This window comes from Grammomys surdaster, unplaced genomic scaffold, assembly GCF_004785775.1.
Source record: "Grammomys surdaster isolate TR1022 unplaced genomic scaffold, NIH_TR_1.0 125429, whole genome shotgun sequence".
Classification (NCBI taxonomy): Eukaryota; Metazoa; Chordata; class Mammalia; order Rodentia; family Muridae; genus Grammomys; species Grammomys surdaster.
This window is the reverse complement of record NW_021620296.1, coordinates 843,975-868,315: the sequence shown is the minus strand read 5'-3', so window position 1 is coordinate 868,315 and position 24,341 is coordinate 843,975. Positions and strand designations below refer to the sequence as shown.

Here is a 24,341-nt window from a genome sequence, read left to right as displayed (position 1 = left end):
TGTCCAACCTCCACCACCGTCTGGAGAAACAGCCGGCGCCGCCCGCCACAACCCTGCTCATTCCCGGGTCTGGAAATTTGGCAGCGGCTGCAAAGCCTGATTAAAGGCATTCCGAGGCCCCACCGTGCTGTGTACTTGAGTCTGTGTTTATAGTGGGCTGTAGGATGGGGGGCTGGAGGCCCACCCGGGGCTGTGGTGACTCAGCCTGGAGTCTACATGCCTGTGTCCTCCTCCATGTATTCTGTCAACCTGGGCATCGTTCCCTCCTGAGGGCAGAGTACCCTCAGTGTGCCAGGTCATCCCGGTGACCCAGCAGGACCCCAACAACGTCACAGCAGAGGAGAGACATGAACCCAAATAAGCCAGCCATGGTGGCTCATTATTCCCTGTGCTCAGGGGCAAAGACAGGCGGATCTCTGAGTTTAAAGCCAGCCTGGTCTACAGGATAGTCAGAGCTCCATACACCCTGTCTCAAAAATAAAATAATTATTTTAATTAAAAAAATGTAAGAGTTGGAACCTTTGGCTCTTTCAGAATCAAAAGTATGAAGATCAGCTGGGCAGTAGTGCGTGCCTGTCACCCCAGCACTGGAGGCTGCAACAGGCTCAGGGCCAGCCTGGGTTCGGTGAGGTCAGGCAGTAGGAGTGCTGCTCTGCATAGACCTGAGCTTGGTTCCCAGCACTTCTTCAGGGGGTTCATGGGATCTGACACCTCTGGCCCCGTGTGCTCCTGTAAACAGGCGTGTGTGCATACACACACAATTAAGACAATTGAAACAAATCATAAAAATAAAAGTTGAGCATAGTGGTTGGCAAAAGCTCGTAGCCCCAGTGTTCAGATGCAGCGGCAGGAGGATTGCTCAGAGCCTGAGATCCTGTCAGAGCAGAGCACTTGTCTAGTGTGCTTCGAGTCTTAGGCTTCACCCCAGCACTGCGAAAACAAAGAGACCCAAAAAGGAACAAGTGTTGGGGAGGAGGTGAGGCTGGAAGCTTCGAGCTTGTGGGAGTGTGACACATGCAGCTGCCGGGGAAGACGCCACAGCCAGGGAGCCCAGAGCTGCCAGGAGCGTCACAGCCCCTCCCCGGTGTGCAGTGAGACTACTCCCACTCCCTCTCCAGGTGTATGCTAGGATTTGCAGGCAGGGGCTCCAGCTCACACTTGGACACTTAGGTTCACAGATTATTCCCAACTGCTGAAAGATGGAAAACCATGCCTAGTGTCAATCATCTGAAGAATAAATAAACAGTAACATTGTGTGCCCGTCCTGGGGCATGCAGTGGGCCAGATGGACCCCAGACAGACAGGACGTGACAGAAGCCAGATGTGAAAGGCCACATCTTGCATAGCTGCGGGGCTCAGAAATGTCCAGAACATCTAGAGAGATGGGGTGCAGAGTTGGGGCTGCCAGGATGAAGAAGGACTGGCCTTAGCACAGGTGGGCCATCCCAGAGCCCCTAGTACACTGTCCCTGGTTGCACCAGGCTGACCCTGCCAGTCTCTGATCACTGCCACACTTCAGCCTCTGGTGGTCTGGGTCACTGGATTGAGCTCAGGTGGGGTCTATCAAGGAGTGTAGGGCATTGAGAACAGCACATCCTGGCTCTTTGGCTCTAGGACACTCCCCTTTAGACCCTCAAGGGAGCAGAAAAGGAGATCATGGGTGGCTGGGGTGAGCACATGTGAGGCTGGCTGCTGGTCCCCGAGCCCTGCTGAGCATGACAGGGCCCTGTCTTCAGTCCCCACTGGCTTGTATGGATCCTGACTCCCATCCACAGCAGGGAGGGGAAGACTCGGAGATCAGGCTTTCCAAAGTCTTGCAATAGGGGAACACAAACCATCTCTGCACCTGTCAGGATTCATTGAGAAACTTGGGAGTGGATTGGATGAGAGGTTACAGCTCTTGTTCCCATCTTCCTTGCCACCCTGGAGCCCTCCCTTCCCATTGTTGGAGATTGTAGCAAGCCAGTCCTTATTGACTAGTGGCTAGTTGTGCTCCACCTAGGGTCAGGGTGAGCTGGGATCCCTGTGTAAGGCCATGATGGTACAATAGCCTGGCTCTGTGGAATCCGAGGGCTTAGCTGTAGGGAGCAGATGGTGCCTCTCAGGGAGAACTTGGGGATGTGGGTGGTGACAGGGGTGGGGCAGCATGGGCAGGGGAGGCAGGTGCAGTGGGAGAGGAGTCCCAGTCTCTATCTGGGCGTGGCTTCAGTGGCATCTTAGGTCCCTGCCCTTGCACACTGTCTGCCCCGGGGCCTTTGTACCTGCCCTCCTGTGCACGCTTCAACTCCTCCACCCTTCCCTGAGCTTGCTGCTTCCTTGGGGTGCTTTCAGAATCCAGGGAGGTTGGTTCTCCCTCTCAGAGAACACTGGATAGGTGGCCCTATTTGAGGGTTCCCTGCCCTTGGCCTTCTGCATCTGTGCTCAGAGGATGCAGGGCCCAAAGGTGGGGACCCCTGGCACTGTGTGCTGTCAGCCTCTCCTGGAGTGCATGCTGCCTTAGCACTGCGAGGACCATGTTTACTCTTTGAGCCTCTGTCCCCATTTTAACCCTTAGCACAGAGGCAGGTGCCCCGTCCAGAAGCTCAGAAGCTGTCCCCAACTGAGGTCCCCACCTGCTCTTCTGGATAGTCCTGCAAGCATTTTCCTAGCTGCTTGCCTGCATATCCAAGCCCTACCTCTCTTCCAGACTCTCTTCCTGGCCTCCATGGAGGTGACAGGCAGGCAGGAGACCACCCTCAGTCAAGGAGGTTCAGATGCTAAGCTGAGGAAGGGAGGAAGAACTCCATGGAGCTGCCAGCCCCCTTGCTAGTTTCCATGAAGAAGCCCTGTGGTAGCTGCTACTGGCTTATCTGATAAAAGGGCTGAGGCTGGGGAGAGCAGAGGGCCAGGCCAGCGAAGGGGACACCGAGGCATGCAGAGAACACATCCCTTTCGTAGCCTCCCCCTACTCCCTCCCACTGTACTCTCTGCATAGGACAGAGCCCCAGTGTCAGCTGGCCTGTTCCCTTTAATCTTTTTACAAGGCCATCCTGTTGCCATGGTAACTACAGGCAGTCCTGGCCTGCCCAAGGCCACTCCATCTGAGCATTGAGGCTAGGAGAGGATAGTGGGTGTGGGGCTCCTCAGGTCTCCCAGGGAAACGGGCCTGCCAGGTCCCATCCCCAGGAGTTACCCGTAGTGGCTCCATACAAGGCCAGAGGTGGCTTTTTTATGATGCTCTGGCCAGCCCATCCCAAGGAGATTAGCCAGAGGGATGTCTCTGTTGAGCTGTCCACCTGGGGAGGTGCTCCATCTGCAGTGGGAGGGGTATCCCCTGGTTCCTAGGGAACCTGGGCCTCAGTCTATAGAGCAACCCCACCATGCTCAGCTACCTCCTAACTGGTCAGGCCATGTCTCTCCCAGGCTTGACTTGTTCATCGGAGGAGTAGAGTGTCTCTCCTCAGCAGTGTGTCTTCATGCTCCAGAGGCAGGGGCTGAGGCCTCCTGCAGAACTAAAGTCCTTAATTAACTAAGGGCTGGAGAGATGGCGCAGGACTTAGGATTTGTAAAGCACTGTTCTCACAGAGAACCTGGATTCCTTCAGGCTCCAGGTGGCCCAGCGCCCCCTTCTGGTATCTTTAGACATGTGCACATGCCTACACATAGACACCCACCCATATAATTAAAAATAAAATACGTGGTTTTTTGTTTTTGTTTTGTTTTTGAGACAGGGTTTCTCTGTGTAGCCCTGGCTGTCCTGGAGCTCTCTCTGTAGACTAGGCTGGCCTCTGTTGCATAGATCCGCCTGCCTCTGCCTCTTAGGTGCTGGGATTAAAGGTGTGACCACTATACCTGGCAAAAGGTGAGTCCTGGGTTAAGGTGAGAATCAAATCCCAGGACTGGTTCAGCACCCCCTTGCTGCCTGTTTGGGTTGGGTGTCAGGAGCTCCGTGGACACAAAACTCCAGTACTTAGGTCACTTTCTGATTGGGGGTGCTATTGGAGTCTTTGCTAATTCTTCGAGAAACTCTCCACAGAACGTGGAACACCTGTGTAGGCTTCGAGTTTTCAAAACCTATTTTTAATAAGGGTTCTGAAATGCTTTAATCTCCCTTCAAGCCCACCCCTACACCCCAGAGGTAGTGGGAAAGAAAGGTTATTAGGGTACTGGGGAAGTAGACCTGTGTAGAAATAGTTCTTTGGGGTGATTTCAATCTCCAATTGTCAGGATATCAAGTGTCTAGTTCAGTTGTGTCAGGATAGCAAACACGAATCAGCAGCAGTGGCACAGCCAGGCCTCAGTCGAGTTGGCATGAGTCATCAGGAGCCACCAGGACCAGTAGGGACACCAGGAGAAATTCTCTGCTGTGCCTCTCTCGACAACGTGAAGATCAGCGAAGGTGAAGACGTGAGACACTGGAGCATTGTAAAGCCAGCTATGCAAGCCTGCCGTCACCGTTGGTCCCGTGTGTCCTCCCTCCACACATCGAGGGTCCTCCCACAGCTCTTGCCTCACCACGTGAGTCTGAGCAAAACCCTCATGTTAATCTGTCTCAGCTGCCATCACTCTGCCAAGCGTCCCAAATCCGAGGAAGCAGCAAGAAGCCGCCAGAACACCATCAGAAGGTTTTTGGTGCATTTCTTCTATGAAGTCAGGACAAACGATGGCAATTCAGGAATGGCAAGGTGTACCAATACCATCCAGCCTCATCCCTGTCTGTTGTGTCCTTCTTGACATCACAAGTCTTTTTACGTGTTTGCTTTAGGAAAACATTCTCTCACCTGTGTCTGCTTCAGGAAAACATGTCTGCCCCAGCAAAACACCATCCAACACGACTGACTTTCCAAAGAAACCTTAAGTCCCCACTTCACACCTGACTCCACCAAGCTGTGGGAATCTTCACAATGGCATTTAGGGAATGGCAGATTCTGTGGGTTCTTGTAAAGATGCAGTGATCATTCCATCTGGGAGCTGCTGAACGTGGGACTCCCCTCCCCAGATACTGAAGTCTGTGCCATGTGGACAGAAGAGAGAGGTGGACATGGACTCAAGCCAAGATGAAGAAGGCCTCAGTATGGGCCGTAGATACTGGAGCCATGACCCCAAGTCCCAGGCTGCCTAGGATTGTAGACACACAGGACAGGAGGAGCCTCCCGGGAAACTAAGCCTTACTGCCTGTGGAAACTGGATAGCTCTAGGATTGTAACCCAGCCTTACCATATGCTGTTGGGATTTGCTGTACCTTTAATTTTTTAATCTTACTTTTTTGTTTTGTTTTTTGAGACAGGGTTTCTCTGTGTAGCCCTGGCTGTCCTGGAACTCACTCTGTAGACCAGGCTGGCCTTGAACTCAGAAATCCGCCTGCCTCTGCCTCCCAGTCTGGGATTAAAGGTGTGCGCCACCACTGCCCGGCTTAATCTTACTTTTAATGATAGTTTTTTAAACGTCTTAACCTCTTTTTAGCCCACTACCCACCTCAGGATGCGGGGGCAGTGGGCCTGCTTAGAAAGGTTTTTTGAAGCAGTGTCAGTGTTGTCTGGAAATTGGCAGTTCAGTTCAGAGGTCAGCACAGCGGTGGTACAACCTAACAGAGACAGCCAGGCCTCAGCCTTGGCCTGGGTCAGCAGAAGTTCTCAGCTGTGCCTCTCTCAGGGAAGCAAAGATCAGTGAAAACATGTGTCCTTTTTATACTCTCTGCTCCAAAGGCCTTGCCTCAGCACAGACGTCTGTCTGTCTGTCTCAGCTGACATCACTCTGCCAATCAGCCTGAGTCCGCCACCAGACCGACTTTCCAAAGAACCCTTAAGTTTCTACTTCAGTTTGCCTTAGGATGAAGGGGCTCTGGGTAAAGAAGTGCTCCATCCCGCTGTACCCTTCCAGATGCCTTGTCTGTGGAGACACACCCAGCATGGCCACAGTGTGAGGCCACTGCTCCTCCACCCATCACCTTTCTGAGGCCAGCTTATTGTCTTAGCACAGGACAGCAGTGTAAGGTGTGGCAGGTCACCCCCCACCCTGACTCCTGTGGTCAGGCACTGCTTTGAAGGTCCGCAGGGACAGAGGCTGGCTTTCTGGAAGGATCCAAGGCTGCAACCAGCAGGCAGGAAATGAGGCCAGACTTGCGGGTTCTGCTCACCTTCCCTGGTTCTGAATACAGGTGGGTACAGTCTCAGGGACTCCGTGCTGCAGACTCACAATCCAAGAGTGTAGCACTAAGGGTTGCCAAGGGCCATGGTGGGAAGCAGAGCCTATGACCAAGCTGGCGATGAGGTCCTTTCTGCAGGTCGGAGGGCACTCTAGCTATGACATCTGTTCTCTCTGGTGGCACCCACCTGTAATCACAGCACTCAAGCTGAGGCAGGGGGATTGCCAGCAGTGGGGAAATAGAAGGGAGCAGGCTGAGGCGAATGTGCGAGTACCTGTCTACCAGTCACTTAGGTGGGCTCTCTGAACCCTGGGGAAAGCTGTCTGCAGAACCAGGGGTCCTGACTTGGGCCCTGGGCTTGACCCGCAGGACCTGAGGCAGGAGGCTGTGATGCGACCTCCTGTTAATGGCTGTGAGGGGGAGAGGAGGTGCGTGACAGATGTGGGCTGCGCCCGCATGCGCCCATCTTGTCAAGGTGGCCAGCGTAGCCTGAGGACCAGGAACAAGTGGTGTCGCTTAGAGCAGTAGTCCTCACTCTTCCTAATGCTGCAACCCTTCAATAGAGCAAGTTCCTCGTGTCGTGGTGACCCCCAACCATAAAATTATTTCGTTAGTACTTTATAACTGTTCTTGCTGCTGTGATGAATTATAATGTAAGTATCTGATATGCAGGAGATCTGATATGTGACCCCTGTGAAAGGGTTGTTCAATTCCCCAAAGGGATCCCGACCCACAGGTTAGGAAGCAGTGCTTCAGAAGCAGTGTGACTTCAGGAGGACGATGGACTCTCCTAGGTGGGCAGCTCCACGTGAGCATAGGACTCACCCACTCATCCCTTGCATTTACTTACCCATGCGCTCACTCGCTCGTGGCCATTCATTCATTCATGAACTCATTCATTCATTCATTCATTCATGAACTCATTCATTCATTCATGAACTCATTCATTCATTCATTCATGAACTCATTCATTCATTCATGAACTCATTCATTCACTCATTCATTCATTCATGAACTCATTCACATGCCCCCTCACCCTTGTGACTGTGGCTCATCAGCAAATGACATGTCAGTATGCCTCTGTAGATAAGTTCTCTGTGTCCTTGGGGAGCACAGCATTGTGGGAACAGGGCATGTGGTTTGGCAGTAGGAAGGGGCTACAGCAGCAGCCAAGGAGGGGCTTCCGGGGTACAGGCTGGGATCTCAGCCCCTGGATTCCCTGACAGCGTCCTGGGAAGATGCAGAACTCTGGCAGGTTTTGACTCACGGTTAGCTTATTCCAGGGCAAGGACAGGACTTAACCAGACAGGTGAGGGGTGGGTAGCCTGGGAGACATGGAGCACACCTTTCAATTGTCCCATCCCCATGGCATCAGATCAGCCTGGTCAGCCTGCTGGCACCAGTATGAGCCAGCACAGCCATACTGCCAGGGCATCTGGGTTCTTGTGGGGCTCAGTCTTTTGGATTCAGTAGCCACGGTCATGGTTGGCTTCAGTGTCCAGTGTCTAGCTTCCTCAGAGGTCAGGCTGATGCCAGGTTGTCTTGACGCCCGAGGTACACAGTGACACTCCTCAAAAAAACCATTTGTCTGTCTGTCTATCCATCCATCCATTCACCCATCCATCCATCCATCCATTGTGTGAGCATGCTGTGCATTCTGGAGTTCAGAACCTGTTTGGTCAGCTGGGGATGTACCAGCTTGTACAGCCTACCTTTCATCTTTCTTGCAGAGACCAAGTCTTGATAAGAAATATTGGATGCTCACAGAATTAGAGGAGCAGCTCTTGAAAGTCAAACCCTGATAGGGTGGGGCCACCCCGTCTGCCATCTCTCATGCACCTGGGTTTTGAGTTTTTGTTTCATAGCTGGCCCATCTGTGCTTGTTCTTTGAGGCTCTTAGGTGACTTGGCACATTGGGGTTGGATTGGAGAGTTTTTCCCTGGGGTGTCGTTGCTGTTGCTCTACAGGGGAGCTATGGTGTCCCCATCACTTCGGAGAGGGCTTGGCCTTGACCTGCTGTTCAGTTCACATTCAGACTACCAGGTTTCCTCATGGAGGTTAAACTAACAGAAACTCTCCACTCCTTTATTGAGTTGCCTTAGCTTTTCCTGCTTCATACAGCTGTTAGAGTCTCATGTAGCGGAGACTGGCTGTCCTGACTGGTTTTATGTCAGCTTAACAAAAGCTGCAGTCATTAGAGAGGAGGAAGCCTCGGTTGAGAAAAATGCCTCCATAAGACTGGGCTGTAGGCATGCCTGTGGGACATGTCCTTAATTAGTGATCAGGGCAGTGGAGAGCCCAGCCCACTGTGGGTGGGGCCATCCCTGGGCTGGCGGTCCTGGGTTCTATAAGAAAGCAGGCTGAGCAAGCCAGGAATCAGCATCCTCCATGGCCTCTGCATCAGCTCCTGCCTCCAGGTTCCTGCCCTGTGTGAGTTCCTGTCCTGACTTCCTTCTGCAGTGTGGAAGTGTAAGCCGAATAAATCCTTTCCTCCCAATTTGGTCATAGTGTTTCATCACAGCGGCAAAAACCATAAGACACTGGCCTTGACCTCCTGCCCTTCTGCCTCAGCTCCCTTCCTAGAGTGCTAGAATGACAGGTATGAATTGTGACCTGCCACAGCTGTATACTGTCAGGGCAGACATACTGAAGGCCTCCAGGTCACCTGAGGACAAGGGGTACAGGCTGGACCACTGTTTCCTGTGCAGTTCTGTGTGTCACCCAACATGTGCTTGGCTGCCACAGGGCCAATGGAGTCCCTGCCACACCAGCCTGGATGCAGAGCAACTGCAAGGCCCAGGGTGCTGAGCAAGGTAGGTGGGCTCAGGGCCACTGCAGGACATCGAGGCCTGGGAGCCCCAAGTATCTTGCTGGTCAGACCCAGTTCTGAGGTTCACCCCAAACACCAGGCTTCCTTTGTTCCCACATGTGGCAGTGAGCCCAGTAGCCCTGGTGCACACTGGCCCGATCCCCAGTCTCTGAGCCCAGTGGCCCTGGTGCACACTGGCCCGATCCCCAGTCTCTGAGCCCAGTGGCCCTGGTGCACACTGCCCCGATCCCCAGTCTCTGAGCCCAGTGGCCCTGGTGCACACTGCCCCGATCCCCAGTCTCTAGGAACCTGTGAACACAAATACTATGCACTGTCATTTCTGTCAGCACGGGGCTGGTAGAACCCAGAGCCACCTGTGAGACTCACATAGCCCTGGACAAGCAAGATGGGCAAAAGGCACTGTGTGGACCTCACCCCGAGAAGCATCTCTATTCTGGCTTAGTATATATTTTTAATTACAGTTACTTGTCAGGTGAAATCCCACACAAAACATATGTTGAGGTCTAAGGACAAGTTGCAGGAATCAGTTCTCTCTGGACTCAAGGATTGAACTCAGGTCGTCAAGCTTGGTAGTAAGTGCCTTTTCTTGCTGAGCTGCTTCCCCGCCCCCTCTCTGTGTTTCATAGCTGCTGGGAGAGACTCAGTGGGGAACATGTGGGTGGGACCAGATGGCATCCACTGAGAACACAGGGACCTCCCAGTACAGACCCAGCACAGGTACCTAGGAACCAGGCCCATTCATCTTCCTCTGGCCTCCACTGTAGCTCTCAGGAAACAGCTGTTTACCTGGGCGAGGTACTCAGCCAGGCACGCAGCCAGTTGGAGCTCTGCTTCCCCTCCAGTGTCCAAAGCCTCCCCAGGAAGCAGGGCTGGCGTGGAAGAGAGGTGGGAAGGCTGTGCTGCCAGGAGTTGTTTGTGAGAACGGAGAGCCAGCCCTGTTGTGTACACAGTTCCGGACCCTAGCAACCACCAGGCCCACGCAGAGCAGGCAGCACTTTCCTGTGTGACTGGCCACACTGGAGTGGGCACTGAGGACCCTGTTCCATGAGGGAAATGGACTATTCCCCTCAAGTTAAACATCTGCCATTGTCCCCTACAATTTACAGATGTCAGCTCTGGAGTTCCAAGGAGCTGGGAGGTGAACTTAGGCTTAGGCAGGATCCCCAAGTATTTAGACTAAGGCTAGGGCATGAGGCAGCAACTCAGGCCCTGTGGCAGTTGGGCCACATGTTAAATCCATAGTTTCCCACTGGCTAGCACATCTATGGTCCCTGCTGGGCCTCCCCAGGTCTCAGGAGAGTGAGCCAAGCAGCTGGCTTCACAAGTTCATGGCCAGGAGCTCCTCAGGGTACAGTCTCACTCAGGGAGGACCATCCAGGGTGCGTTTGGTTTGCCTTTTGCAGAGTCTTAGTCAGAGGAACATCATAGTCCCTGATCTCACCAGCTAAATGGTACTCCATGGGTATACTGAGAATGTGTCCCCTTCTGCGAGGTGACAGCTGATGGCTTTGCTTTTCCAGCTTCAACTGCAAAAATCCCAGTACCTCCAGCTGGGCCCCAGCCGTGGCCAGTACTATGGCGGGTCCCTGCCCAACGTGAACCAGATTGGAAGTAGCAGCGTGGACCTCTCCTTCCAGGTGAGTCCCTGTTCTCCTGGCTCTGTGCCCCTCCTAGGTGACACCCCATGTCTTCCTGTCTCAACCAGGTCCCACTCTGGGGCCTACTCCAACTACAGAGTCCAGAGACAGCTGGTTGACCCACAGGAGATGGGCCATGCCCCCCAAATTAAACACGTGCCATTGTCCCCTGCAATTCACAGAGGACAACTTCCCACCCCTAAACACTCTTCTAGTCTCCTGGGGCTCAGGAGAGGGAGAGTGGCCCAGCCAGCTTCCCTGAGCTCCAGACTCCTGGAGTCAGCATCCTCCCCCCACCCCCAGCCACTCACAACACTCAGCAGCTGCTGCACCTGCCAGCAGGCTGGGAGGCCCTGAGAAGAGCTCAGGGCCTTGGGGGCTTGGCTCCAGCCGCCTCGCTGATCTGCAAGCCCAGCAGTTCTCAGAAGGAAGCCCCTGCTGCCTGACCCCACTTGTCTGCAGACAGTTCTTGGCAGAGCCGCACACCCTGCATGGCTCCCTCAGGCCACAGGCTGCTGTCAGAGTAATAAGGGCTGGTGTCTTCTCCCCAGACCCAGTCTTCAGGAGAAGCAGGAGGAGGGTGTGCGGACAAGGCCCTTGGCCGGCACGTACCGTGTTACCAAGGGTCTGCGAACAACCCTTTCCCTAAGAGCTCACAGGCTCTAGTCATCCTCAGCCTTCCCCTGTCTACATGATGGGGAACTGCTGGGTTAGCAGCCTGGGCCTGGGTGAGCTTGGGGCTGCTAGCTTGGTTCTGGGAGCCTCACCCTGCGGAGTTCCAGATCTCAGTGGCATACTGAAGGCACTGTCTCTCTGTGACAGAGGATCTCCAGTTGATCTGTTTTCCAGTTCCTCTTCCTTCTACCTGAGCACCCCAGCACCCCCTCATTTAACCCTGTGTGGGTATCACACTGAACTCCTCAGTTCAAGGGCACAAAGGACCCTACTAAGCCTATTTGCTGAAGACACAAATGCCACCTAATGGTTCAAAGTGTTGGGTTTTTGCATTCTTAGTGTAGTGGTTTTGGGGTAGCTCTGGCTTCAGGTTAGTGTTTCTGGTAACTGAGCCCCAGACTGAGATTGGTCTCACCCATCACCACCCTGTAAGACCTTGATCCGTATGTCAGCACTGGGTGGCCCACGGTTGTCCCTGCAGCTTTCTGGGGCATGCCTTCTCCATCCACACACCTGAGGTGAACCTGTCTCAGTGCCCTCATCTTGGGAAGTATCTATGGGTGCCACTCAAAGTCCCCCAGGACCCTTGGGGTCCTTCCTGGACAGATGTCATGTACACATATCCTGGTATATGTTACAGCAGAGTCTAAGCATGTGCCTCAAGCTACCTGGGCCAGGCCCCCAAGCATGTACATCCCCAAGTGCTGGCTCCCAAATAGGGCTGGAGAGCTGGGAGGGGCCTGGAGAGATGGGTGAGGCTTGGAAGGCTGAGTAGGGTCTAGAAGGCTATGTGACCGGTGTGTAGACGAGGTCTTGGTTGTTGATGGGGCAGAGAGATGGAGGAGCCTGATGTGCAGGGGCAGCTGGGGCAGGTTCTAGAGAGACGGGTAGCAGCAGCCTCGGTTTCCCTTCCAGCTGTCTGAGAGATGACTGGCTCCTACCCTCCATATGCCCTGATAGTGAGGTTCGTGGCCATCTCTGGGGTTCATTGCCTTTCTGTGGGTAAAAAATGTAGAGAAGTCTGAGTTCAAGGCCAGCCTATTCTACAGAGTGAGCTCCAGGACAGCCAAAACACAAACCGACAAAAAAGGAGAAAAGCACAAAATCAGCAGGGTCTTCTGGGTCACAGAGATTTGACAGTGCCCACTCAGACAGCATCGAAGGCAAACAGAAAACGAAGTGGCCGGGCCATTTCAGCCACCACTGGGCTTCCTGAGAGGGAAGCTTGTTTAAGTATCAGAGTGGCTTTTGCTTTCTGCCTGGGGGACAGGAGGGCCCAGGGCCTAGATAGCCAGGCAGGCATGGGGACGAGTCATGGCCAGGGTTGGGACAGGCAGCTGAGTTCGTCCTAATAGGCTTCTGGCAGCCTTGGGGATTCCAAGACTTGCCTGGAACCTTGTGCCAGCCCAGGTGCTGGTGAGAAGCTCTATGTAACCCTGCCATAGCCCCAGAAGGCTTGTACATGGCTCTCAGTGGGGCCTGGCTGAGATGCTGGGGGTGGGAGCAGGAGAAGGGACAGGAGAGGGGTCCACAGCTCAATCCAGAGCAGTTCTGTGCTCTGCCTCAATCCTCTTGGGAACAAGCACTGGGCCAGGTGGGCCCCACAGCAACTCTGGGCTCAAAGCCCTGGGGGCCTCTCTTGGCAAGCCCCTCTAGAGATGACGTAGGTGGGGACAGGAGGCCGGCCAGGCCTGGAGAGAGAGGGTGGAGGCCTGTCTGCACCTGGCCAGCTGGGGAGAGCTCCTCACTCATCTGTACCCCGGCACCCAGGCAGAGCGTGCACCGCCCCTCTGGGCCAAGCATGCAGCTGGACTGCATGTCTACTGCACTCTCTGGGATAGCACTGCTGGCTTTTTTACCCCAACCCCATGGCGCAGCAGGAGCTGGGGCTGCCAGAGATGCCTATGGAATAGAGTTTAAGTGTGTCCCCAGAGCAGAGATCTCCAAGGGTAGAGCTAGGGGAACCTCAAGCTACAGCCAGTAACCCATAAGTCCGCTGTCTCCTTTTTGAACCCCTGTTCTCTTCCCCAGACCCCATTTCAGTCCTCAGGCCTGGACACGAGTCGGACCACACGGCATCATGGGCTTGTGGACAGAGTGTACCGTGAGCGGGGCAGACTTGGCTCCCCACACCGCCGACCCCTGTCAGTAGACAAGCACGGGCGACAGATATCCTTTCTGCAGAGGATGTGTGTGGGATTGGGAGGGAACAGGGGACAGGCACACACTGCTGCCTGTGGACACCAGATCATGGAGATCTGGGGAAAGGCCTCCAACACAGGATGTTGGAGCCAGACTTGGGGCAGAGAGAAGAGTTAAGGAGAGTGAGCCCAAACCCCAGAGGACTGGGCTACAAGGAGCGATTCGGAATGCAGCTTCCGAGGGCTGCAGGAAGTGGGGTGTGGCTCAGCTGAGGTAGCATGGATATGACTCACACAGGATCAGCCTCTGTTTGGAGGGTGGGCGCCTGACAGGGCCCCCTTCTAACTTGGCTGCCCCAGCCAGGTCTCCGTCACTGGAGTGGCTTTGGGTTACTCTCGCCCCACCCTCAACTCCGCAGAGTGGAGCTGTCTGCCTGCCCTGCTTCTTACTTCTGAGACTTTGGTGCTGGGAGCTCCTCAGCAGAAGAGCTCGGTTGAACCTGTTCTCCCTAAGGCATCTGGCGGCTGGAGGCCCAGGCCTCCTCTTGGGATGGTTTGGGAGGATGGGGCTGCGTTGAAGGTGAATGGGTCTGGCCGCTGGGGCATCCCTGCACTCTGGGCTGCACTCTTTTTTTTTTTTCCCAGGAACTGCCCCTAGCCCTCCTGGCCAGCTGTCTGCAGCCACAGGCTGGGAGCAGGGGCCGCTCCCAGCAGCTCCCAGCAGCTCCCAGCAGCCTGGCCCCACAGGCTGAGCATCAGGCTTCCTGGGACAGAGCACACTCTGAGGTTCCCTTAACTCATTCACGCTGACAGCTGCCCCTATGGCACCGTGTACCTCTCGCCTCCTGCAGACACCAGCTGGAGGAGGTCAGTAGAGGGGACACCTGGACTCTGGGAGGAAACAGTATAGACTTTATCGTAGCTGTGTATGGAGATGCAGGGCATAGGCTCTGGAAAGTGAGCGAGATGCCTCCAAAAGATCCTAGAAATCAATTCCGAATTGTGGAGAACATGGCTTCAGAGCCTTCAGAGCCTTGTTCCCCGCCCCTTCCTCTTCTTCCTCCTCTTCTACCTCTTCTTCCCCCTCTTCCTCCTCTTCTTCCTCCTCTTCTTCCTCCTCTTCTACCTCTTCTTCCTCTTCCTCTACCTCCTCTTCCTCCTCTGCTACCCCTTTCTTCTTCCTCCTCTACCTCCTCTTCTTCCTCTCCCTCCTCCCCTTCCTCTTCTTTCTCTTCCTCCTCCCCTTCTTCTTCCTCTTCTTCCTCTTTTTCCTCTTCCTCCTCCTCTTCCTCCTTTTCCCTCCCCTGCTCCTCCTGTCCTCCCCATCTTCCTGTCTTCCCCTTCTCTGTTTTCCATATTTCTTATTTCTTTTCAGAATTGAATAGTCAGTGGTGTATCTTGCCTGTCCCACTTTATTTTGCTCCCCTAATGATGAGACTGACTCTCTCTCTCTCTCTCTCTCTCTCTCTCTCTCTCTCTCTCTCTCTCTGTTACTCTGTAGCCTACATGGGCTGCATATTCCCAGTCTCCAGTAGTCCCCCTGCCTCAGCCTCCAGGGAGTCTAGGAACAAAGGTGTTCATCACCAAGCCTGGCACTGGACTCCATCGAGGCTAATTTCTGACATTTATAGATGGTCTTTGGCAGCTGAGGTGCGTGCACATCTGTGGCAAGCACCACCTACCTACTGTGCATGAGGACCCTGCTTCTATCCCCAGCAGCACAGGAAGGGAGCTGTAGGAAACACTGCTTATCTGTATTTTTTTTTTTTTTTTTTTTTTTTTTTTTGGTTTTTCGAGACAGGGTTCCTCTGTATAGCCCGGGCTGTCCTGGAACTCACTCTGTAGACCAGGCTGGCCTCGAACTCAGAAATCCGCCTGCCTCTGCCTCCCGAGTGCTGGGATTAAAGGCGTGCGCCACCACCGCCCGGCTGCTTATCTGTATTTGCAAGATGGTGGGTCCCACGTGTTGTCCTAGCGTGCGGGAGGCAGAGGCAGGGAGATCTCTGAGTTCCAGGCTAATCGGGGCTGCACATTCATAGCCTGCCTTAAAAACAAGGGGCCACAGGTGCAGCTCAGCAGCTAAGCACACTGCCTGCTTATCCAGAGGACCCAGGTTTTAGTGGCAGCACCACATGGTGGCTCACAAGCACCTGTGACTCCAGATCCAGGGGACATGGTGCTCTCTTCTGGCTTCCAAGGGAACTGTGTACACATCACATGTGCGCACATGCACACAAATAAAATAAACTCTGAAAATAACACTACAGTAACTGTGCACACAGTATGGGTATCCTATCCAGGAACATCTCTGGATATGAAGGTTCTGTGCCAACACTCCTCTAGTGTGATATGTGGCAGGGCTTTGAGTGACATGGATTCACTGCTCCATGGATCCCCAAGGTCACAGTCCATGGATAGTGATGACATTAAATAACATAATCTGCTACTACTCTCTCCTCTGAGACCTGCTGTGTCGCTGGGAAGGACCTTTAACGTCTGCCCTCAGGCCTTAGCCACTGGGATGTCAGGCCTGTGTCACCATGCCTAGTTTATGTGGTGCAGGATGGAACCTAAGGCCTCATGGACACCAGAGGAGCACTCGGCCACCTGGGTTACAGTCCAGGGCTGGTTTGGTTTGGTTTGGTTTGGTTTGGTTTGGTTTGGTTTGGTTTGGTTTGGAGACAGGTTTTACTATGTAGACCAGGCTGGCCTTGAGCTCACAGAGATCTACCTGCCTCAGCCTCCCAAGTTCTGAAATTAAAGTTGTGATCTCCACACCTGGCTTTTAGGAGGATGGTGGTGGGGAGTGTGTATGCCGCAGACAGAGGTCAGAGGTCAGCTTGTCGGTTCTCTTCTACCATGTGGGTCCCAGGACTAACATTTCTTAGGTCATCAGACTTGTCCGAGAGCTCTCTCACCTCTGGGCTCTCTTGCTGGCCTGATTGTTTCAAATTTGGTTTCTCCCTGAGCTCTAGGCAGGCTGCAGACTCCTGGGCTCAAGCAGTCCCCCGTATTCACTGTTGGGGACTGTGCACACTCTGTATTCACTGTTGGGGACTGTGCACAGGAATTATCATCCTTGACTCTCATTCAGTTAAAACAGATCAAGCTGGGATGGGGTTGTAGATAGAGTACTTGGAGCTTAGTAGGTAGAGTGCTCACCTAGCATGTACAAAGTATGGGTTCCATCCCCAGGTCCACATAAATGTGTGCTAGGAGAGCACCCACATGGTAGCTCCCAGCTGTCCCTGATTCCAGTCCCAGGGGATCTGACACCTTCTAACCTCCGTGAGCATCACATGGCATACAGGCATGCATGTGAAATAAAACTAAATTAATGTTTTAAAATGTCACAGTTCTTTAAAAAGAACAAAACTGGGAGTGGAGAGCTGGGCAGTAGGTAGCTTTTTTAGTGAATTGTGCCAAAACACAAGGACCTGAGTTCAAATCCTGTAACCTACATGAACACAGCAGCACTCATCTGCAGTCCCAAGACCACTACAGATAGGCTGTGGAGGCAGGAGGGTCCCTGGAAGAGGTCAGGCCGGCCATCCTGTGGTGTACAGCAGTGACAGTGAGGACCCAGAAGGTGCTGGAGAGCTAACACCCGAGACTCACTGATGTCTCCATGTGCAGTATCACATCATGTGTATGTGGTCACAGCACTCAGGATAATCAGTGGTTTAAGGTCAACTATACAGTGAGTTTAAGGCCAGCCTGGGCTACATGGGACCCTGCCTCAAGAAAAAAAGTTTTCATATCCATTTTACCATAATAAAATTGAACACAGAGAAGTCTGATCACTGACTTGGGACCACAGCTGGTGGAATGATCCACAGGGTGCCCCAAGCCATGGGAGCATATCCTGGACCCCTGTGGGGATTAAGACAGTGTCTAACATGGGTAGATCAGGACTGAGGCTTCTTCCTGTGAGTGTCACCATCTCTCTGTCTCCCAGGACCAACTCTGACTCTGCCCTGCACCAGAGCACAATGACACCCACCCAGGCAGAGTCCTTCCCAGGCGGGTCCCAGGATGCGCACCAGAAGAGAGGTACATGAGGGACCCGGTGTTTCTGCCAGGCTCAGGCGACCCAGTAGTCCGCGTGTCCCAGGAGGTCACTAGTGTTTGGGGGACTGACATTTAGAGGAAGAGTCGGAATAGGACAAATGTTTTCAGGGCATCTTTCCCACGTGGGGCCCTCGCCAATGCACATTGACTGTGTTCTGGGCCTGTGACTGATTGAGATGCTGACATCTCAAAAAGCAGAGCAGAGAGGGTTTGTTAACTCACATAGTAGCTGAGGATAGACCCCAACAGTAGGTGCCACTTGATCCAGAATCCCAGCTCTGCTGCCCAGAACCATCTCCATCCTCCCTTGCGCCCAGCCAGGTAACCCTGTATGAAAAAGGGGCCTTCTGTGTCCCGGGTTTGGGGTGAGCTTCCTTACTGGCTGGGCTATGCACATATGCCTGTAGCTGAGGCTGCACCCCCAGTTCTGGGCTCCCACATGGCAACTAGTCCTCAGTACAGCTCTTCCAATTGTCTTGAAGAGTTAGGATTGTAGGTTCTGTGAAGCTAGGTGCAGCAGACCCACCCTGGGTCAGACCCACCCGGCCTTAGACACCAGAGCCCGGGAAGTCACCCCTCGTGCATCTGAGGCCCAGGTGCTAAGGTAGGGAGGGCCTGTGTGTGGCAGTTCACTGAGTCCCAGGGACCTTTTCCTGGTTAAGGGACTCATCCTGGGGGTGGGGGTTGCTTGGCAGGCAGCCAGGGCTGCAGGCCGAAGACCCTATGTGCAGTGCAGGAGGGTTGAGGTCAGATAGACCTGTGGGTCCTCCTCACATGGGGCTCCTGGAATGCACCTGTGGTCTCAATGACCTCTCAGGATTCTGTGCCCAGAATCCAACCAGCCTTGATATGGGAGGACCTGTGTCCCCTGTCCCCACATCCCTAGAGGTTTCCTGGCTGCCTCCCAGCACCCTAACCTGTTTTCCACAGAGCTCGTCCCATCAGCCATGGTCTCTCCTGGCCCAGGGAAGAAATGAACCTGGTAAGAGTCAGGAAACACAGGGCCCAGCCTAGCAACAGAGCATTTGCTGAGCATGTGCTGGGTCCTGGGTTCATCCCCAGCATTGCAAAACAAAACAAAATTAAAAGAAGAAAAAGAAAAGAAAGGGAGAGGGGAAGGAAGAAAGGCACTCGCCATGACTAAATGTGGGCTTCAGGTGTGGCTGGTTCCAGGGCATCAACCAATATCCATCCATCTCATCCCTCGGGCCTCTCACTAGGCCCTTTGAAGCTCTACAGTCCCATCTACGGGTCTAGCCTGAGGTCCCTTCTGACATGTCTGCTCACTCTCAAGCACATGTACTCTGGGCAGATCAGTTAAATCGCAGGTAGCTTTAGCAATAGGGTCAGAACCAGCCCTTAGTGTGGGGACCCAAGCCTGGTCCAGGTGGATGCTGCCAGGGTGGCAGGTGGCAGTCTCAGGGTCTCTGCTGACCTGTACAGCAAGGCCTCAGGGCCCCAGCCGGGTGGGGTTTGCTCAGCTTTGGCTCTGGGCTCCAGCCGCTGTCTCAGCTCTTTGCACTACACAGCCAACTGATGATCCTTGTGCAGGGTTTTCTTGTTAATTAAGCCCCTTCCACTGCTTCAGTAGAACCTTCAAGACTGCTCTTAGGGTCCTGCGGTCTGTCTCTCAGCTGTGTGGTCATGTCGTCCTGACCCTTCTCTCCCCCACATCCAGTCTTACTGCTGACCGTCCCGGGAATGGAGGAGGCCGGGTCCGAGACAGACAAGACCCTTTCTAAGCAGCCCTGGGACTCAAAGAAGGTAAGGGCTGCTGGGAAAGCTAAAAAGACCCTTTTTTTCTATGTTCTTTTCAAACACAGCCTGGGAACAAATGACCAGGTGACGTGTTAAGGTGGGAGCCTTGCTTGGCTTTCTTGGTACCCAGGCTTTGACATTAACAGCTGGCCCGTCAAACTGCCCAGAGACAGCTCAAAGTGTTAATGATCAGGATGGTGAGGAGAACAGACACGCATCCCAGTTGGGACCCCAGAACCCCATGTCCTAGCCCTGGCGGTGGCATTTGAGGTTTGGGGTCAGAGAGCAAGGCCTTGCCTCAGAATATAGAGTTAAAGCAGGATTAGCGAGGGGCTCAGCAGATAAAAGTGCTCCCCACCAAGTCGGCAACCTCTGTTCCGTCCCTAGGAGCCATTCGGTAGGAGAGAACCGAGTCTCTGAGATGTTCTTTGACTCCACATGCTGGTCACAGCAAGAGCACACCAATTCCCCTCTCATGCACACACATAAGTAAATGAAAAGCTAGGGCTGGAGGAGTGGCTCAGCAGTTAAGAGCACCGACTGCTCTTCGAGAAGTTCTGAGTTCAATTCCCAGCAACCACATGGTGGCTCACAATCATCTGTAATGGGATCCGATGCCCTCTTCTAGTGTGTCTGGAAACAGCTACAGTGTACTCATATACATAAATAAATCTATTTATTTTAAAAAAAAAAAAAGCAAAGAAAAAGGTTGGGGTTGGAGAGAGGGCTCTCGGTGAGAGCAGTGACTGCTTCTGATAGGACCCAGGGTTGGTTCCCAACACAGAAGGGAATTAGCACCTGTAATTCGAGTTCCAGGGGATCCAGTGCCCTCTTCTGACTTTATAAACACAAGACACACAGGTGCTACACAGCCATGCATGTAGGCAAAATACACATTAAACTATTTTTAGAAATAGGCTGGGCAGTGGTGGCATGCACCTTTGTCTGAGCACTTTGGAGGCAGAGGCAGGAATATCTCTGAGTTCAAGGCCACTCTGGTCTACAGAGTGAACACCAGGGCAGCCTGGGCTACACAAAGAAACCCTGTCTCAAAAAAACCCTAACTAAATAAACAAACAAAATGTTTTTTCTTTCAAAGTTAAAAGGAGACTGGAGATGCGGCTCGGGGAGCGTACTCACCTTGGGTTCCCAACACTGAAGAGCTAATGTGGCCAGGCAGTGGCGTTGAACACTTTTAATCCCAGCACTTAGGAGGCAGAGGCAGAAGGATCTCTTATAAATTCAAGGCCAGCCTAGTGTACAGAGTTAGTTTCAGGACAGCTAGAGCTACACAGGGAAACCTTGTCTCAACCAAAAAACAGAAAGAAAACAATTTGTAATCATCCAAACACAACTTTGAGCTCTTTGTTGGTCCAGTTTCAGAAGCAGGGTAGTTGTAGCCTGTCACCACTGATCTCCAGCTCAAGAAAGACAGGCTTCACCTAGAGGGCTGATGTGAGAGGGGGAAGGGTTTGTAGCCAGCCTGGAGTTTGCCAAAATGCCATTCTTATAAAAAAAAAAAATGAATGTATATATTCAGAGATTTTGAGGCTTGTTTTACTTAGCTAAGAAAGCTGATAGGGTCTCTGAATCCATGAAACACTTGTCTTTTTTTAAATGTATAGTGTACATGAGTGTGTGTGTATGTGTGTGTGTGTGTGTGTGCTCACATACAAGTGCACATTCACCTGGCAAGTGTTCAGAGGAGGAGGACAACTGTAGGAGTTGCTATCTCTCCTGCCATGTGGGTCCTGGGAATTGAACTCGGTCTGTCAGCCTATGTGGCAAGCCCTTTACTAGTTAGCCATACTACTGCCTCAGAAAGCTTTTCTAAATCTTCATCAGCACAGCAGAAGTCCCATAACATAAGAAGTGTTTACTCTGGGGATCTGTTCAAACCCATTGATCCTGTGTTCCCTGCCAAGTCTGCTGGTCACAAGCCACCCTCAGGGAAGCCTCCAGGTGCTGCCTTTCTGCCCTTCGTCCCTCTGGTCTGCGCTCCAGCCTGCAGTACAGAACCACAGCCCCTGCCCGCCAACATCACAGGCTCCTGTCTTTCTAGTGTCTCCACCTACAGCACTCAGAGGCCCCAGGCAGCCAGGGCTTCCCAGTGTGGCAACCTAGAGCTGGGCACAGGGCTATGAAAAGCCCTGGATATGACCACACACGAGGTTAGCCACAGGCTCTGGGCAAGGTGTGCGAAGACCCCTTCTTATAGCTCCTACCTCTGACTGGGGCTCCTTGAAGCCATCCCTGCACTGTATGGCTGCTGATTGTCCTAGACAGGGGAAGGGAAAGACAGCACTGGGCTCAGCACACAGGAAGCCATGCCTGCCACCTGGCACCTGCCATCTGCTCTGCTCTCTTTCAGGCGGGTTCCAGGCCCAAGTCCTGTGAGGTCCCCGGAATCACGTAAGTCCGCCAGGCCTTCCGCACCCCCGCTCCTCGGTCCCACACCCCCTGCTCCTCAGGGCTCTTCTCTCTCTAAGCCTGCACCTGTTGGCAGGGGAGACCATGAGCGTGCCACCAGAGGGCACCCAGGGAGTCCTGGTCCCTGTCACTTGGTGGCAAACATGAGCCCTGTCCCAGCTTGGGGTCCTGTCACGCTCAGGGCCCACTAAAGGGTCTTCTTTTGTATCCACTGATCCCCTAGTCCCTCCTGTCTCACTGAAATTGTCCTGGGTTGGCAGGGCTGGCTGGCTAGTTACTTATGTCCTGTCCCCCCATCTGCCCTTTTCTAGCATCTTTCCATCGGCAGACCAGGAGAACACAACAGCTCTGATCCCTGCTACCCACAACACAGGAGGCTCCCTTCCCGACCTTACCAATATCCACTTCCCCTCCCCACTCCCGACACCGCTCGACCCCGAGGAGCCTCCGTTCCCTGCTCTCACCAGCTCCAGCAGCACCGGCAGCCTTGCACATCTGGGCGTTGGCAGCGCAGGCCAGGGTAAGGCTCCCGTGTTGTCCCCACCTAGCAGCATGCACTGGAGTGAGGAGTTGATGGGTCTGTGTTTATCAGGTGGTGACATTAGGGCTGTGCTGTGCCGCTCCAAGCTTCAGGGAATGGATGGGAGTCGGGAGGGAGTCCTAATGGCGTTGATCTGGTTGACTTATGACAGTTCAGCTTGGCCCTTCCAAGCTCATTTTTTTTTTTAATTAAGAAAAATGTTTTATGTGTATGGGTATTTTGCCCACATGTCTGACTGTACACTACATGTGCACAGTACTTGCTAAGGCCAGAAGATGGCGCTGGATCCCTGGATTTAGAGTTACAGACAGTTGTGAGCAGCCATGTGCATGCTGGGAACTAAACCTGATCCCATAGGAGAGCAGCCAGTGCTCCTAACCACTGAGCCGTCTCTCCAGGCTCCCCCGCTTTTCAGAAGCTCCTTTCTCCCCTTGGCCTGGTTCCGGACAATGCTCACGAGAGAGCCCAACCCACTGGCTCTCAGTGTGAACCAACACTGCTTCTCCTGGTTACCTTGGCCCTGTCTTTACTTTCACCACCTGCTCATCAAAGGCATCCCTGTCAGCCCCACCATGAGCCCAAGCCTCTGCACGGCCATCTTCTGCTCCTGTCCCACCGCGTCCCCCAGCCTGCCCTTACAATAGCACTGCTCGTCCCAGGGCCTTTGCACCAGCTGCCTGGGCACAGCCCTCTATCCGCTCACTCACACTGCCCCAGCCGGTACCTTCCACTGCTCCTCAGCATCCCCTGTCCCTGATGTGACACAGCAAGCCCCAAGCGGCTGGGGTTGTAGGTTGCAACGTGGATTAGGACAGATGGGGGGGGGGGAGGGACACACATGAAGGGTGGGGGATACAGGTTACATGGTAGACTCAGTGTGGGATTAGGAGCACTATGGGCCTTGAGGCATGATATGGGGAGTTGAAACCAGGGTCCTCCAGCTTGTCACTGATGCCAGCCCCAGGGGGCAGGGTTGGCAGATGCAAAGGTGCCAGTGTGCCCGGGGTGTTGTCTTTCCTGAGGTGGAACATGAAGGTCACTTGTTGCTGGAGATAAAACCTGGGGCCTTGAGTCTACTCAGTCGATGCTAAAGACAGAAATGGGCGCACCCACAGATGCCCAGCCAGTGTTTTACCCCTGAGCCACACACTACCTCCTTAGCGCCTTTCCTAGGCTTCCGGATGAGCAAGCGGCACCAAAGGCTAAGAGAGCAGGACCCTGGTGTGAGGATGTACAGGCCTTCAGATCTTCACAGCCTGGCATGTGCCTGCCAGTCCCCGGCTGGGAGGCCCAGGGAGCAAGGGAAGGTCTAGGTGTTTAGAAGAAGCAGGGGCCTAGCCCTGCACAGAGGCTGCCATTTCCAAATCCTTTCTCTTCTCGGAATCTCCCTGTACCTCCTGCTTCGGGGCTCCACACCAGCTGCTGCAGTTCCAGTGTAAACAAGCACAGGGAAATAGCTTGTGTGACATTGTTGATGGCTCACTGGGGTGGCCAACCCTGACCAGTAATATGTGCCATGTGTGGGTGTTTAAGAGCCAGCCAATCCCCTTCACACGGACTTTCTTTTCTGGGTACCTTTTAGATGAAGCCAGGCCCTGGCACACACAGACAGTCTGTACCTCCTCACCCTAGTGCCAGACTCTGGTAGTGGAGAGCAGCTGGGAGACCAAGCCCCTGCCCCATATTGTCTGCAGATCAGTTCACAGGAAAGTGACCAGGTGTCTGTTGCTGGCTGTACTCCAGAGGACTTCAGGGCTGTACCACCAGGGCTTGTGTGCTCGAGTCAGGCCACTGCCACCTGGCCAGCCTGCCCCGCCCTTCCCTGTCCAGACGTCCCCTCCAGCTGGCTCTGCTCCAAAGGTGATCCAGGCTGGGCAGAGAAACTCGCCAGCAGGCTACCTGTGTGGCTTGCCTGCCCATCTGGCCTCTCTGGGTGTGATGGTGCTTAGGCAAGGACTGAAAGTGCCCTCATGATCATGGTCTGCTGACCAGGGATAAACATACCAGCTGGAAGTAGGAATCCTTTAGCCCACAGATGTGTGTGTGTATGCATGAATGTATGTGTGTATCTGTCAGTCAGTCCATGAGTGTGTGTGTGTGTGTGCATGAGTATGTGTGTGTATATGCATGAGTG

General features: G+C 53.7%; 1 protein-coding gene across 2 annotated transcripts in view; it reads left to right on the top strand.

Annotated features, from left to right (window-relative positions):
* Crtc1 (CREB regulated transcription coactivator 1) overlaps nt 1–24,341 on the top strand; it is a 53,109-nt gene that overhangs the window by 17,242 nt on the left and 11,526 nt on the right. For both annotated transcript variants that reach the window (XM_028786162.1, XM_028786161.1), the window contains exons 2-8: nt 10,475–10,591; nt 13,298–13,435; nt 14,213–14,274; nt 17,366–17,460; nt 19,157–19,242; nt 21,608–21,648; nt 21,978–22,186. In XM_028786162.1, coding sequence (XP_028641995.1) covers nt 10,475–10,591; nt 13,298–13,435; nt 14,213–14,274; nt 17,366–17,460; nt 19,157–19,242; nt 21,608–21,648; nt 21,978–22,186 — 748 coding nt within the window. The remainder of the gene's footprint in view (nt 1–10,474; nt 10,592–13,297; nt 13,436–14,212; nt 14,275–17,365; nt 17,461–19,156; nt 19,243–21,607; nt 21,649–21,977; nt 22,187–24,341) is intronic.